The following is a 12512-nucleotide window of genomic DNA, read 5'->3' as shown; positions in this document are numbered from 1 at the left end:
CATGTAGGTGCCCCCCTTCACCCCTCAGGGTAGTGTTGTACAGTTGTGGGGAGTGGGTTTTGGGTTTTTTAGGGGGGCTCAGCACCGAAGGTAAGGGAGCTATGCACCTGGGAGCAATTTGTGAAGTCCACTGCAGTGCCCCCTAGGGTGCCGGGTTGGTGTCCTGGCATGTCACGGGGACCAGTGCACTATGAATGCTGGCTCCTCCCATGGCCACATGGCTTGGATTTGGTGGTTTCTGAGATGGGCGTCCTCAGTTTCCATTATCGCTGAAAACCGGGGACGACCATCTCTAAGGATGACCATCTCTAAGGTTGACCTAAATGTTAAGATTTGGGCGTCCCCGACTGTATTATTGAAACAAAAGATGGACGCCCATCTTGTTTCGATAACACGAGTTTACCCGCCCCTTCCCGAGGACGCCCTCAGGAAAACTTGGGTGCCCCGTTCGATTATGCCCCTCCACGTTTCCCAAACCTGGTCCTGGAGGCACTCCAGCCAGTCAGGTTTTCAGGATATCCACAATGAATATTCATTGTGGATATCCTGAACACCTGACTGGCTGGGGTGCCTCCAGGACCAAGTTTGGGAAACAGTATCTTACACCCAAAACTCTTGCCAGATTATTGTGGGCCCCTGTCCACCATGAGCCCATGCTAGGAGTGCTTGAAAGGTACAGGTTTCTAAATCAGAACAGAGGTGTGCTAGTTTTGGGCAAGTGGGAAAATGTAGACAACCTTAGCTAAAATTCTGTAAAAAAAAAAAAAACTTTTAAAAATGAAAGTGATTTTCCCCTTTCAGATCCACAAGCTTCTGCAACAATCATTGAGCCTACCGGTGAATCAGATAATCCTTTACGGTTTACGTCTGGCTTAGTAGTGGCACTGGATGTTGATGCAACTCTGGAACATGTACAAGATCCACAAAACACAGTGAAAGTTCAGGTATGAGAATGCAGACTGAAAGGAAGTGTTAAGCACGGTGCTTCTGACTAATCTGAGATGATGAGAAGCTTCTCTCCTCAGTGGTCAAAGAGCATCACTCTTGCTGAGGATATCGGGAAATCGTGATAATGTATGTCTGCACATTTACAAACTGCAGAATTTGCTCTGAAACATAACATTTGGTTTTGCCCTGGAAAACTGCTGAGCAAAATATTATGGTTGCTGTGTTAGTCCATAGAAACCTAGACAATGTTAGCAGATAAAGGTCATATAGCCTGTCCAGTCTGTTTATCCATATCAGCTGCTAAGCTCTACAATCCCTCTCTCATTCTCTCTGTATTTATCCCATGCTGTCTTGAACTCAGATACTGTCCTTGTCTCTACCATCTCCACTGGGAGGCCATTCCACACATCCCCCACCCTTTCTGTAAATAAGTATTTCCTTAGTTTAGTCCCGAGTCTATCCCCTTTCACTTTCATCCTATGCCTCCTCGTTCCAAAGCTTCCTTTAATTTGAAATAAGCCTGTTTCCTATCTCCTGCCCCTCTCGCCTTTTTTTCTTAGCATTCATTTTTAGATCTTTAAGTCTGTTCCATATGATTTTTGAAGACCACTGAGCTGTCCTCTGGACTGCCCCATCATGTCTTTCAAAGGTGCAGTCTCCAGAATTGTTCATAGTACTCTAAATGAGGTTGCACCAAAGACTTATGGAAGCCTTCTTATTCCTGCAGGCCTTTCCTCTCACAGTACACAGATGCATCCTTTTGGCTTTTGCCATCGTCTTTTCTATCTTATAGCTGCCTTAAGATAGATCCTGAATTACTCCACCCCCTTGGGTTTTTGCAGTACAAATGCATGACCTTGCATTTTATAAGCATTAAATCTTAACTGCCAAGCACTAGACTGTTCCTCAAGCTTCATGAGTAGGGTTACCATATTTTGTCCTCTGAAAAAGAGGACACGTGTCACGCCCCTGCCCCGCCCATACCACGTCCCTTTCGGATCCTCGTCCCACCCTTTCTTGCTCTCACCCCGCCCCCTGTCACATATTCCCCTCCCCCGGGTCACATATTCCCCTCCCGTCACCTCCCCTCTCCTTGTCACGTATTCCCCTCCCCTTACTTACTATCTACTGCCCTGGTAGTCTAGTGACCTCTTCGGGGCAGGAAAGAGCCCCCTCTTTCCTGGCCGGAGTGCTGCCTTGCCCTGCATCCTTCTCGGTTTCGGCTCAGGATGCAAAATGGCCGCCGAGAGTTGAAGTCTCGCAAGGCCGCTTCAACTCTCGGCGACCATTTTGAATCCCGAGCCGAGACTGAGAAAGATGCAGGGCAAGGGCAGGCAGCGCTCGGGGCAGGAAAGAGGGGGCTCTTTCCCCCTCTTTTCTGCCCCGAAGAGGTCACTAGACCACCAGGGCAGATAGTAAGTAAGGGGAGGGGAGACCCACGGCGCCGCTCGCCTGCCCGTTTGTCCAGAAATCCGTACAAACAGGCAGGTGGGCAATACCCACCAGACATGTCCTCAAAAAGAGGACATGTCCGGGGTAATCCGGACATAGGGTAACCCTATTCATGAGATCCTTCTTGACGTTATCCATACCTTCCAGGGGTCTTTCCTGTTGCAGATTTTGGTATCTTCAGCAAAGGGGCAAACTTTCCCCCTTATCTCTTCCACAATATCACTTCAAAATATTGAAAAGCACCAGACTAAATACCAAAGTCTTTGGCACATCACTAGTAACTCCTCTGTAGTCAGAGTGAACCCCATTTACTGCTACCCTTTGTCACCTCCCAGTCAACCAGTTTCTGACCTAGTCAGTCACTTTGAGCACCTTTGCTATGGATCTCTAGTTTGTTTGCGTCACCCTTGTGAAACTGTGGCAAAGGCCTTGCGGAAATCTAAGTATAGCGTATCTAAGTTAAAAACCCACCTTTTTGATGCTGCTTTTAACTCCTAACCCTTGTTCACTTGTTCAGAACCCTTATTTTATCATCCTCACTTTAATGTTCCCTTATCTCTTGTTTGTCTTGTTAGTCTGTCCTAATTAGATTGTAAGCTCTGTCCAGCAGGGACTGTCTCTTCATGTTCAAGTGTACATCACTGCCTACGTCTAGTAGCACTATAGAAATGATAAGTAGTAGTAGTAATCTAGCATGGTCACCCAGTCAGAGAAATTGATCAGATTTATCTAATGACATACCGCTAGTAAACATAAAGCTGGAACCTAACAAAATATAAATTAGCAGGGCAAAAAAATACTCACCTTTCATTCAAGTATTAGATTTTGTATTTAGAAAAGTATACCATTAACCCAGTTTTTGGCATGACAGTTTCCTTGTGCTCCTGTGGGATGTGAACTCAACCAGAAGTGGCCTTTGCTAATGTGGTGGCACCATGAACCTTTATTCACAGTTTTCCCAAGTTTCCTTCCTTCCTTTCCAATATTTTATTCTTCCCCTTCTGTCTAGCCCAGCCGCTGCAGTGACAGTCCCTTAGCCAAGAGCCAAAAACTGCATCTTCCTTCAGAGTACGGTATATGTACAACCCAGGTTTGATAAGTTTTACAATGTATGGGATTTACTCATCGAAAGGCCTGTGAATGCTGCCTCCATAGGAACTCCAGCTGAACCAAGGAGCAGATATGGGTTTGGATCCCCTGTAAGGCACCACACAGCATTGCCACTGAGCTATAGAGTTCAGCCCTGCTTAGAGGGGTATTTAACCTATTATATCGCAATGTGTTAAGAGGTTAGACAACTCTAAAATATATAATCTCTCTCGGTGCTGCTTCTCTGTGAAGGTGGTATACCCTGATGGACAGATGCAGATAATCCATCCTAAACCTGCAGACTTTCGAAATCCGGGGCCTGGAAGACACCGGCTGATTACACAAGTTTATCTCTCTCATACTGCTTGGACAGGTAAATATAATTTGCTGAGTTTTTTTTTACTTCCTCTTAGTGTATTTGCCAATAAATTTAAAAAAAAAACTAGGAACTTTTAAAAGCTGTGTGTACCATTATGATTCGGAAAATGGCTTTTAGACTTCCAAAGTGTCTTTGCTTTTCCTGTTTCCTGTGACAGACCTACTCCAAGCCATTTCTTTGTGGATAGTAATGATCTGCTCAGTTCATATGTCAGATAGGAACCCCTCAGGGAAGTAACACTGCCATACAGATAATACATTTGGCAAAGTTCCTGGCCATTAGAAAAGTATGTTTCTCTTCAATCTGGTGAAGTGATAAATCCAATTTTCATTTTATTATTTATATACAGTATTTTGGGATAATTATGATTTTTTTTTTAGTTCAAATATGTTTTATTCAATCATTCATCTGTTAATGTTTATTTATTTTGAACCCTGATGCAGGCATTTATTGCCGAAACACGGACTGCATTGGGTCTGATCAATAAAGTGCAGCTGAGACGCTCTCAATTTTGAAGGCTCCTTGTGCTTCTTTTGGATATTAGTTTTTGCTTCTTTGCTTTGCTTTTGGATTCCTTCTCCTCTGTAGGCTTCTGAAAAAAGAGTCATACATTTGGCAATCCAAACCACCCGAGTCCTCAGCACATATCACAGGCCTCTTAAATATGTGGACACAAAGTATGTGCAGAGTTTGCCAGTGGCTTAATCTGGCCCTGACCACAGTATGTAGCAGTAGTTGTAGGGGACTAGTTTTAGGGTTGGGGTAGTTTTTAGGAGTAGGGTAGTTGCAGGGGTTTTGGTTATAGGGGTGGGGACAGTTAGAACTAAAACTAGGTCCTGCAGTGCCTGCTAGAGGCTATCTGTTAATGCTGTGGTCCAAAGTTCAAATTTTAAATCTAGGGGGAAAGAGTATTATTTATTAGGATTTATTTACCGTCTTTTTGAAGGAATTCATTCAAGGCGGTGTACAGTAAGAATAGATCAAACATGAGCAATAGGCAATTACAGCAGTAAAAATATTCAACAATACAAAATATGGCATGGTATACTACTTGCAATGACAACACAATACGTAATAGTACATTATAATTGGTAGTGAAGGGTAAGGCAAAGTTGTAACATATAGATGAGTAAGAAAGTAGGAAGAGTTAGAAAGTAAGGTGACTGATTTGAAGAAAGTTGCACATGAGGTCAGAGAGATGGTTAAATATTTTAATCTCAGTTAGGCTAGGAGTGGATAAACATATCCCGCTGCAGTATGCAGCCCGAGTCAATCCTTGTGTGTGTGAGTGAGACTAACAAGTTACTTACTTCTTCCATTAAAGGCTTGGTTGAAGAGCCAAGCTTTCACCTGCTTCCTGAAGTAGAGATAGTCTTGTGTTAAGCGCAACCTTTCAGGCAATGCATTCCAGAGTGTGGGGGCTACTCCGGAGAAGGCTTGCTTGCAGGTATCACATCGTGTAATGTCTTTTGGAGAGGGTGTAGTTAGTGAAAGTCCTTGGGAGGACCTTAGTGTCCTTGGCAGTGTGTGGAGGATCATCCTATTCTTTAGATACTCAGGGCCATTTCCTTTCATGGCCTTGAAGATCAAACATAGAGTTTTAAATTTAGCCCTCTATTGTACTGGTAGCCAATGAAGTTTTTGCAAAAATGGTATGATGTGATCACGTCGCTTGCAACCATCTATGAGTCTTGCTGCTGCATTCTGAATCAACTGGAGCTGGTGCAGGCCCTTTGTAGTCAGACCTTTGTATAGTGCATTGCAGTAATCCAGTCTTGATGTTACCATGGCATGCACAACTAGGATAAGATTTACCTTCTCGATGTAAGGAGAGGCAGCGTAGTAGTAGAAGCAGCTCTTGAAGGGTGCTTGGATTTGGGGAATCAGAGTAAGTGTTGAATCTAACTGTATTCCAAGGTTCCTGACTTGTGATTTCAGGAGTTCATACTTCCTAAAAGGGATTTTGATGTCAGGTATGTATCCACTTGTGTTAGGGATCCAGAGAAGCTCGGTTTTACTTGGGTTCAGGCAAAGTTTGTTGTGTTTAGCCCATTCTTGAATTGATGTTATTCAAGGCTGTAAAGTCAGGTTCAATGGGTATGAGTAGCAGCACATCATCCGCACAGATGTAGAACTGAGTGTCCATTGACTGAATCAGCTCAGCTAATGGCTTGAGGTAGATATTGAACAGAATAGGTGACAGTATCGATCCTTGTGGTACTCCGCAGGTCAGTGTTCATGGTGGTGATGAGTTGCTGCCAAACATTATGGATTGTTGCCTGTCTGATAGGATCTGAACCAGGCAAGTACTGTTCCATTGATACCTGTTTCTGTCAGTCGTGCTAGCAAGATATCATGATCCACAGTGTCAAAAGCTGCTGAGAAATCTAGCAGTACTAACATCGAGGCAAATCCCTTGTCTCGGTTTCTGTGAAGATCATCTAGCAGGGATATGAGGACCGTTTCTGTTCCATTATCGGGTCTGAATCCAGATTCACATGGATCTAGCCAGTTACTCTTTTCTAGCCATTCATTAAGTTGAACACAAACGGCTTGTTCTGTGAGTTTCACTAGAAACAGGATGTTGGGTACTGGCCTGTAACTTTCAAGTTTGTCCAGGTCAAGGTTGTTTTTCTTCAGCAGAGGGCGAACCACTGCCCTTTTTATTGCTGTTGGTAGTTGCCCATTAAAAAGAGAGGGGTTCACAATTTTTGTGGCGCCTTCTATAAGGCCCATACTTGCCTGCTGCACTATCTTTGATGGGCAAGGATCGAGGGAGCAGGTAGTTAGTCAAAGGTCTCTTAGGAGTTTGTCAAGGCTCTCCTCTGTCATTAGGTTAAAAGTGTTCCATCTGTCTCTGTTAGGAGGGGGCGAGTTTGTGCACCCCTGGTTGACTGGTTGGGCACTGGGTGGGATTGCCTGTAAATCCTGGTGGAGACTTTTAATTTTGTTGGCAAAGTATGCAGCAAAATCATTGCAGTTCAGTTTAGACTGGGGAGGCTGGTTTGTTGTGGGGGTTGCAGTAGGCTATTTACTATACTGAACAGCTGCTTGGTTGAATTGGCAGCCTGTGCAATGCATTGAGAGAAATACTGGTTTTTGGTTGCTGTTAAGTCTTGGCGGTATTTTGCCGTGTGCTTCCTCTTCATCCAGGTGAGATTTGCGCCATCTCCTTTCCAGTTTTTGTCCTTCGCGTTTAAGGATCTGAAGTTCTGGAGAAAACCAAGGTGAGATTTTGTGAGTGGGGCCTTTTTTAGTGGTGCTGTTTTCTCTAAGGTCTTGGCTAAGTGTGTGTTCCAGATGTCAACGTGTTCTGACACTGTTGTCTTTTCATCTACATGTGGATAGTTCAAGGCCTCTAGGAAATTCTCAGCGGTCAGCTTTTTTTTGTCTCTGATCTTCTTCCAAATTCTGGGAGGTGCCATTTGTTTCAGGTGGTCACTTAGGGAGAATTTAATTAGAAAATGGTCTGACTATGATAGGGGTGTTATTTCAATACTGTTATCCTAGAATTCTGGGATAATCCACCCATTTGTAGAATACCAGGTCTAGTATGTGGCCCTTTTCGTGGGTTGGAGAATTGATCACCTGTGTAAATTCTAGTGCTGTCATCGTGTCCAGAAAGGCAGCTGTGGTGGTATCTGGGGTTTTGATGTGTAGATTAAAGTCCCCCATGATCACCAACCTAGGGTATTTCAGGGTCACGAGTTTTTGCACGGATAATGTGTAGTTACAAGGTGCTCTGTATACCATGAGCAGCCAGATTGGCTTCTCCTCTTCAAGTTGGATTAAAAGAGATTCTGATCCATGTAGCTGGGGGATGGATATTCTGGTTAGTCAAGACTGCTACCCCTCCACCCTGTCTTCCTGGTCTTGGTTGATGTTGAACCCTGTTGGGCATAGTTCAGACAGTGGTAAACCCCCACTTTCATCTAGCCAGGTTTCACTTATTCCTAGGATGTCAAGATGCTGTTCATTTATGGCATCTTGGATCACCAAGGATTTCTTTGCAGCTGATCTGGCATTCACCAGTCCTATAGTTCCCAAAGGTGGTCTGGGGGTGCTGTGGGTAGCTTTGGTGTGACAATGAGGTGATCTTTTAAGTACTGTTATGTAAGTGTTTGACCTATTGCACTTTTGTCTTCTCTTTGGTTTGTGGGGGTTATGGTTTCCTCTCCCACACACCATTGGGATGCTTGCATGACACATTTTTGTGTCAGAAGCTAGCTAGGCAAAATTTCACTGGGTGGCGCTGCAGTCCACTCTTTGGAGTACACCCTGAGGCATATTTTCAAAGCACTTTGGGAGGCTAAGTTCCATAGGTTTCTATGGAACTTTGGGAGGCTAAGTGCTTTGAAAATGAGCCTCCCTGTAGATCAGCAGTCTTCCTAGTTGGCAATGCAGGGTTAAGGCTTTAATAGCTGAAAGAACAGACCTTTTAAAGTTGTAAATTCAGACCAGGCCTGTGAGATCAAAGTCTTCCATCAAATAGAGAAACAAATGCTGCACTTAGCACTTCTATGTGAAATTCATGGAGACAGTGCATAGGTTTCCTTTAGTTTTAAGGAATCTAGAAGATTCAGAGTTATAGAAGTAGATTATGTAGTTAAAATACATTTTTTAACTCACGGATTGTAGATATGAACTTTAGAGTTTCTGGTTCTGATATCCTTGGATGGTCCAATTGATGCAGGTTGCTGTAGGCTTTTTCTTTATTGTCCTAGAGGAAGGATAGATATAAGGATCCAGCTCCAGTCTCAGTGCATGAGGAGAGTTATTTAGGGGAGATAAAATTTCCTTTTTTTCCAGCCAAAAATAAATGGAAGAAGTTCCGAGTAAAATTGAGGACTGGTGCCTCAACAAAGACTGAGCAGAAGTCAGTAAAAGTTTGGGTTTAAATAAGCAGAAAATGTAGTTATGTAATCTAAGTTGCAGAGCCTGATGTGAACCCAGCTAGCCAGCCCAATGGCAATGTCTTGTGACATGTGTATGGCGATTAGTTGATAAAGTTTGCTTTTTTATATTTTTATTCTGCCTATCACTAAACTACAATTCCTCTTTTAAACCCCAATCTTTAAGTTCCCAAAGCACAAAGCAAAATAATGTTCACTTACCAGAGAAATGTCCTCTTCTCTCAGAACTTCTCAGAAAGAAAGTTCAGTGGGACGTTTCCTCTTTATATAGTTTTGAATTTAAGGGGACTTTTTCAAAACAGGCTGCTTCAAGCTAACTCAGTAATCAGGTTGCCCTTAGTAATCTATGCAAATAATCTACTTCTTCACACCTTAATTAACACCTAATTGAGGTCAGTGGTAGTGCTACCTCTCCAGCAACCAAAGAATAGAAAAATTACTGTGTTTTAGAATAAACTTTGAGCCTTCCCTCTATCTTTTATTGGCTGTTAAGTTTCTACCTCTAGAAAAGGTTTCAGTTTAAAACTATGGGAAAAATGTGTACTTATAGAGAAAATGTCAGTTTAAAACTATGGGGAAAGGGTTGTACACGATGGAAACTAGTTAATAATGCTTGCTTTTCTCTCTGTCTCCCCCCCCCCTACCCCCACCCCTTAATACTAAACTAGGTCCTGCAGTGGTACAAAGTTCAAGTTTTAAAACTAGGGGGAAAAGAGTATGGAGATCAGTTGATAGTTTGCTTTTTTATATTTTTATTCTGCCTATCACTAACCTACAATTCCTTCCTTAAACAAGTTCCCAAAGCAAAATACTGTTCACTTACCAGAGAAATGTCCTCTTCTCTCAGAACTTCTCAGAAAGAAGGTGTTCCTCATTCAAACAAACAGGTTACGACTGTGTTCTGAAAAGATTAACTAAAAAGTCCTGGCTTTCTCCACTTGTGTATCTATGATTTCTCAGTTGAAATAAGAAAATCTTAATGTTTATTCATTAACAAGTACCCAGTTATTGACATTTAGTCCTCTGATTTACTGAATGAGTAATGTTAGATGTGACTTATCCTTGGAGAACACCTTCACTTTTCCACTGGTGTATCCTGCTTAGAATGGGCTGACTCCAGTTTTAAGGACAGGATTTTATCCCCATATCATGAACGGCTTCTGCAGCTCTCCAGTGTCTGGGAAAGGCAGGACTATGCATATTGTTGTATCAAAATAGGACTGGATAGACCTGTTCTGGAGATAGATGGTGTCAGTTGGTAGCCCTAAAGCTGTTTGTGAATACCTGTGTGTTTTTTCTTGTTGGAATGTGCTTATGTATCTCTTTGATTTGGAGAATTACTATTTTTAAGTTATAAAGGTTCTTAGACTGACACTAATAATAAAAGAATTTAAATATAGGTGGTTTAATCAGTTACATCTATATACCAATCATGAAAATTCATTTTTTTAATGTACTGTTTGAGTTGGATGAATGTTTTTTTAAGTAGAGAACTTCCTTTACTGACAGATCTTTGTCATGTTTCTCCAGAGCCTTGCCAGATTGAAGTGAGGTTGATGTTGGCCTACAGTTCTAGCAGAAGCAAAGCTTCAAACAGAATTGCAAAATCCGGTTGGAATGATAGTATGGATGTACCATCGCAACCAGAAAACTGTACTGAAGGCACTATACCCTTCAGCAAGCCAGTCAAAGTGTATATAATGCCCAAACCCACTCGACGATGACTGTTGGCAAGAACAGGCCAGGCTGTAGGCCTGTCATACTGCTCAGGAAACATTTTCTCTACTCTGCTGGGTTCAGCGTACCATCTACACTGGCTCACTTCACTGACTGAAATGTATTTGTATTCACACATAATAGTGAACCTCCGAACTGCATTTGTTTAGCAGTATCTTCAAGCAACAACCATCCAGTTATTATACATATAGTCAGAGAATAACTCCAGCTCATCACTTTGCACTGAAAATGCAACACTGCTATATGTAAATGTTTTCTTCATAAACTATGTTGATGGAAGGCAAGAGTGCTATTCAGTAATTGATTTCCTACAGTCCCACCCACCAATTCCATTTGGGATTTTCTTTGTGAGGTGTGGTACTTTCTGTTTGTCTTGGATTTTGTTTATTCTGTTTCTTCATAATGTTAGTCATTTTGAATTCCCATCCTGTTTGCTCACCGCTCTTACCGTCTTTCATTTGTGAGTTTTGTAATTGTAGCGCTGCATTCTGTTAGGAGGGAAGGAATGCACTCACCATTTCTTTAGTTTGTTGTAAGTTTAATTTTGCTTTTTTAGAAGTTCCACAGGCTTTACATCATTTCTAATATTGTGATATATGGAAGAGTGGCTACCTCCTCATACTGTAGCAGCTAGCTCCAGTTTCTAGCCTAGGTTTTGTTTTTCCCAAGGCATGCAAAGAAATGTACTGCTGAAAAACCACAAGTCTGTGAGCGCTGTGTAAAGCTTGGACCAGATCAACCAGATTCCCTCACTACTTCTTTACGTATTGAAATGCATGATTATTTTACTAAGGAAGTTAAAGTATGATTTTAAATGTCCCTGCTAACGTAAACCTCCATGGAAGTAGCTTTTTTTAGTTAATCTTTTCAGAACACGGTCGTAACCTGTTTCGACTGCTTTAGTTTGAATGAGGAAATCCATTTTTCCCTTTGTTTTATACCCATGTTTCCCAGACATTTGGTAACGTAATATTCCCTCAGTGACTGAGGCCTGTAGGGGGGGGGGGGGGGGGCATTATCCTTTTTCTGCTACTCAATTGGTGGCAGGGGTTACCAGCATAGCAGCAGCTGCATTCCTTTTCCTCACCCCAAACAGGAGTACGTTACCTCCTACCAGCACTATAAGCCAGGAGACTTACAGCCAACTCTCCAGGACTATGGCCTAAAGCCCAAGAAAGCAGATGTTTAGACATTCTACAGGTTTCACAAATTTCTGTTATATTAAAATGCAGAGATACTCAAGAAAAAGTTAAAGGGACATGCTTCATGGCCAAATTCAGTGGAGGTGTTATGATATTCTTTGTTGACCAGCAGGGGATATGTAAGCACACTTGCTGGTGACATCTTCCAGCTGGATCCTGTTTGAAGTGTTCTCTTAGCTCAGTAAAACCTTTCCTTTTCAGGCCTCTCAGCATGCATGGGTCTTAACGCTCATTGTAGCTTCTTCTCCTCAGTCTTTTTTTTTTCTCCACCAGACTGTATAGATGTTCCAGCTCTCCTCTCCATTAAAAAAAAAAAAAAAAAAAAAATTGGTGGGGATGTTTATCAGACAGACATACATTCCAAATCCAACTTCCCCTCTGATACTGACTCAGGTATCCATAGGAACAGATCTTTTCATTCGATTGACTCCCTTACTACTGCTGACAAAATCCCTTCAGGGTAACCACTGTATAGTGGAGGAGTAGACTTGCCCAGGATTGGAACAGAGTGGCATAGTGTCTGACATCATCAGGTGCCCAGTATGCTGTTAAAATCTGGCAAGTTCTACCATGGCTGCAGGGGTGTGCAAAAGGGGTATGCCTGGCCCCTTGGTGTGCCGAAGGTGATGGGGAGTTTCTTTATTGAACTGTTGTTTGAGTGGCGGCCTTGTTGGTTTATTACCATGGAAAACGTTAAATCTGACTATGATAGTCTCCAGTAGTGGGAGGCCCAATGGACAGGCATGTGGTAGTTGGAACCAAGTTGGAAGGTCATGCTGATGAGTACGCTGT

The 12512-nt window shown here is 42.6% G+C and overlaps 1 protein-coding gene across 1 annotated transcript in view; it reads left to right on the top strand.

The window, feature by feature from the left end:
* INTS4 (integrator complex subunit 4) overlaps nucleotides 1–12070 on the top strand; it is a 109670-nt gene extending 97600 nt beyond the window's left edge. The window contains 3 exon segments of the mRNA XM_030200084.1: nucleotides 802–944; nucleotides 3742–3862; nucleotides 10312–12070. Of these exon segments, the coding sequence (XP_030055944.1) occupies nucleotides 802–944; nucleotides 3742–3862; nucleotides 10312–10505 (458 nt within the window). The 3' untranslated portion in view covers nucleotides 10506–12070.
* Nucleotides 12071–12512: the final 442 nt, after the last annotated feature.

This window comes from Microcaecilia unicolor, chromosome 4 (assembly GCF_901765095.1).
Source record: "Microcaecilia unicolor chromosome 4, aMicUni1.1, whole genome shotgun sequence".
Taxonomy (NCBI): Eukaryota; Metazoa; Chordata; class Amphibia; order Gymnophiona; family Siphonopidae; genus Microcaecilia; species Microcaecilia unicolor.
Note: the sequence above shows the minus strand (reverse complement) of the source record. Positions and strands in the feature narration are given on the sequence as shown.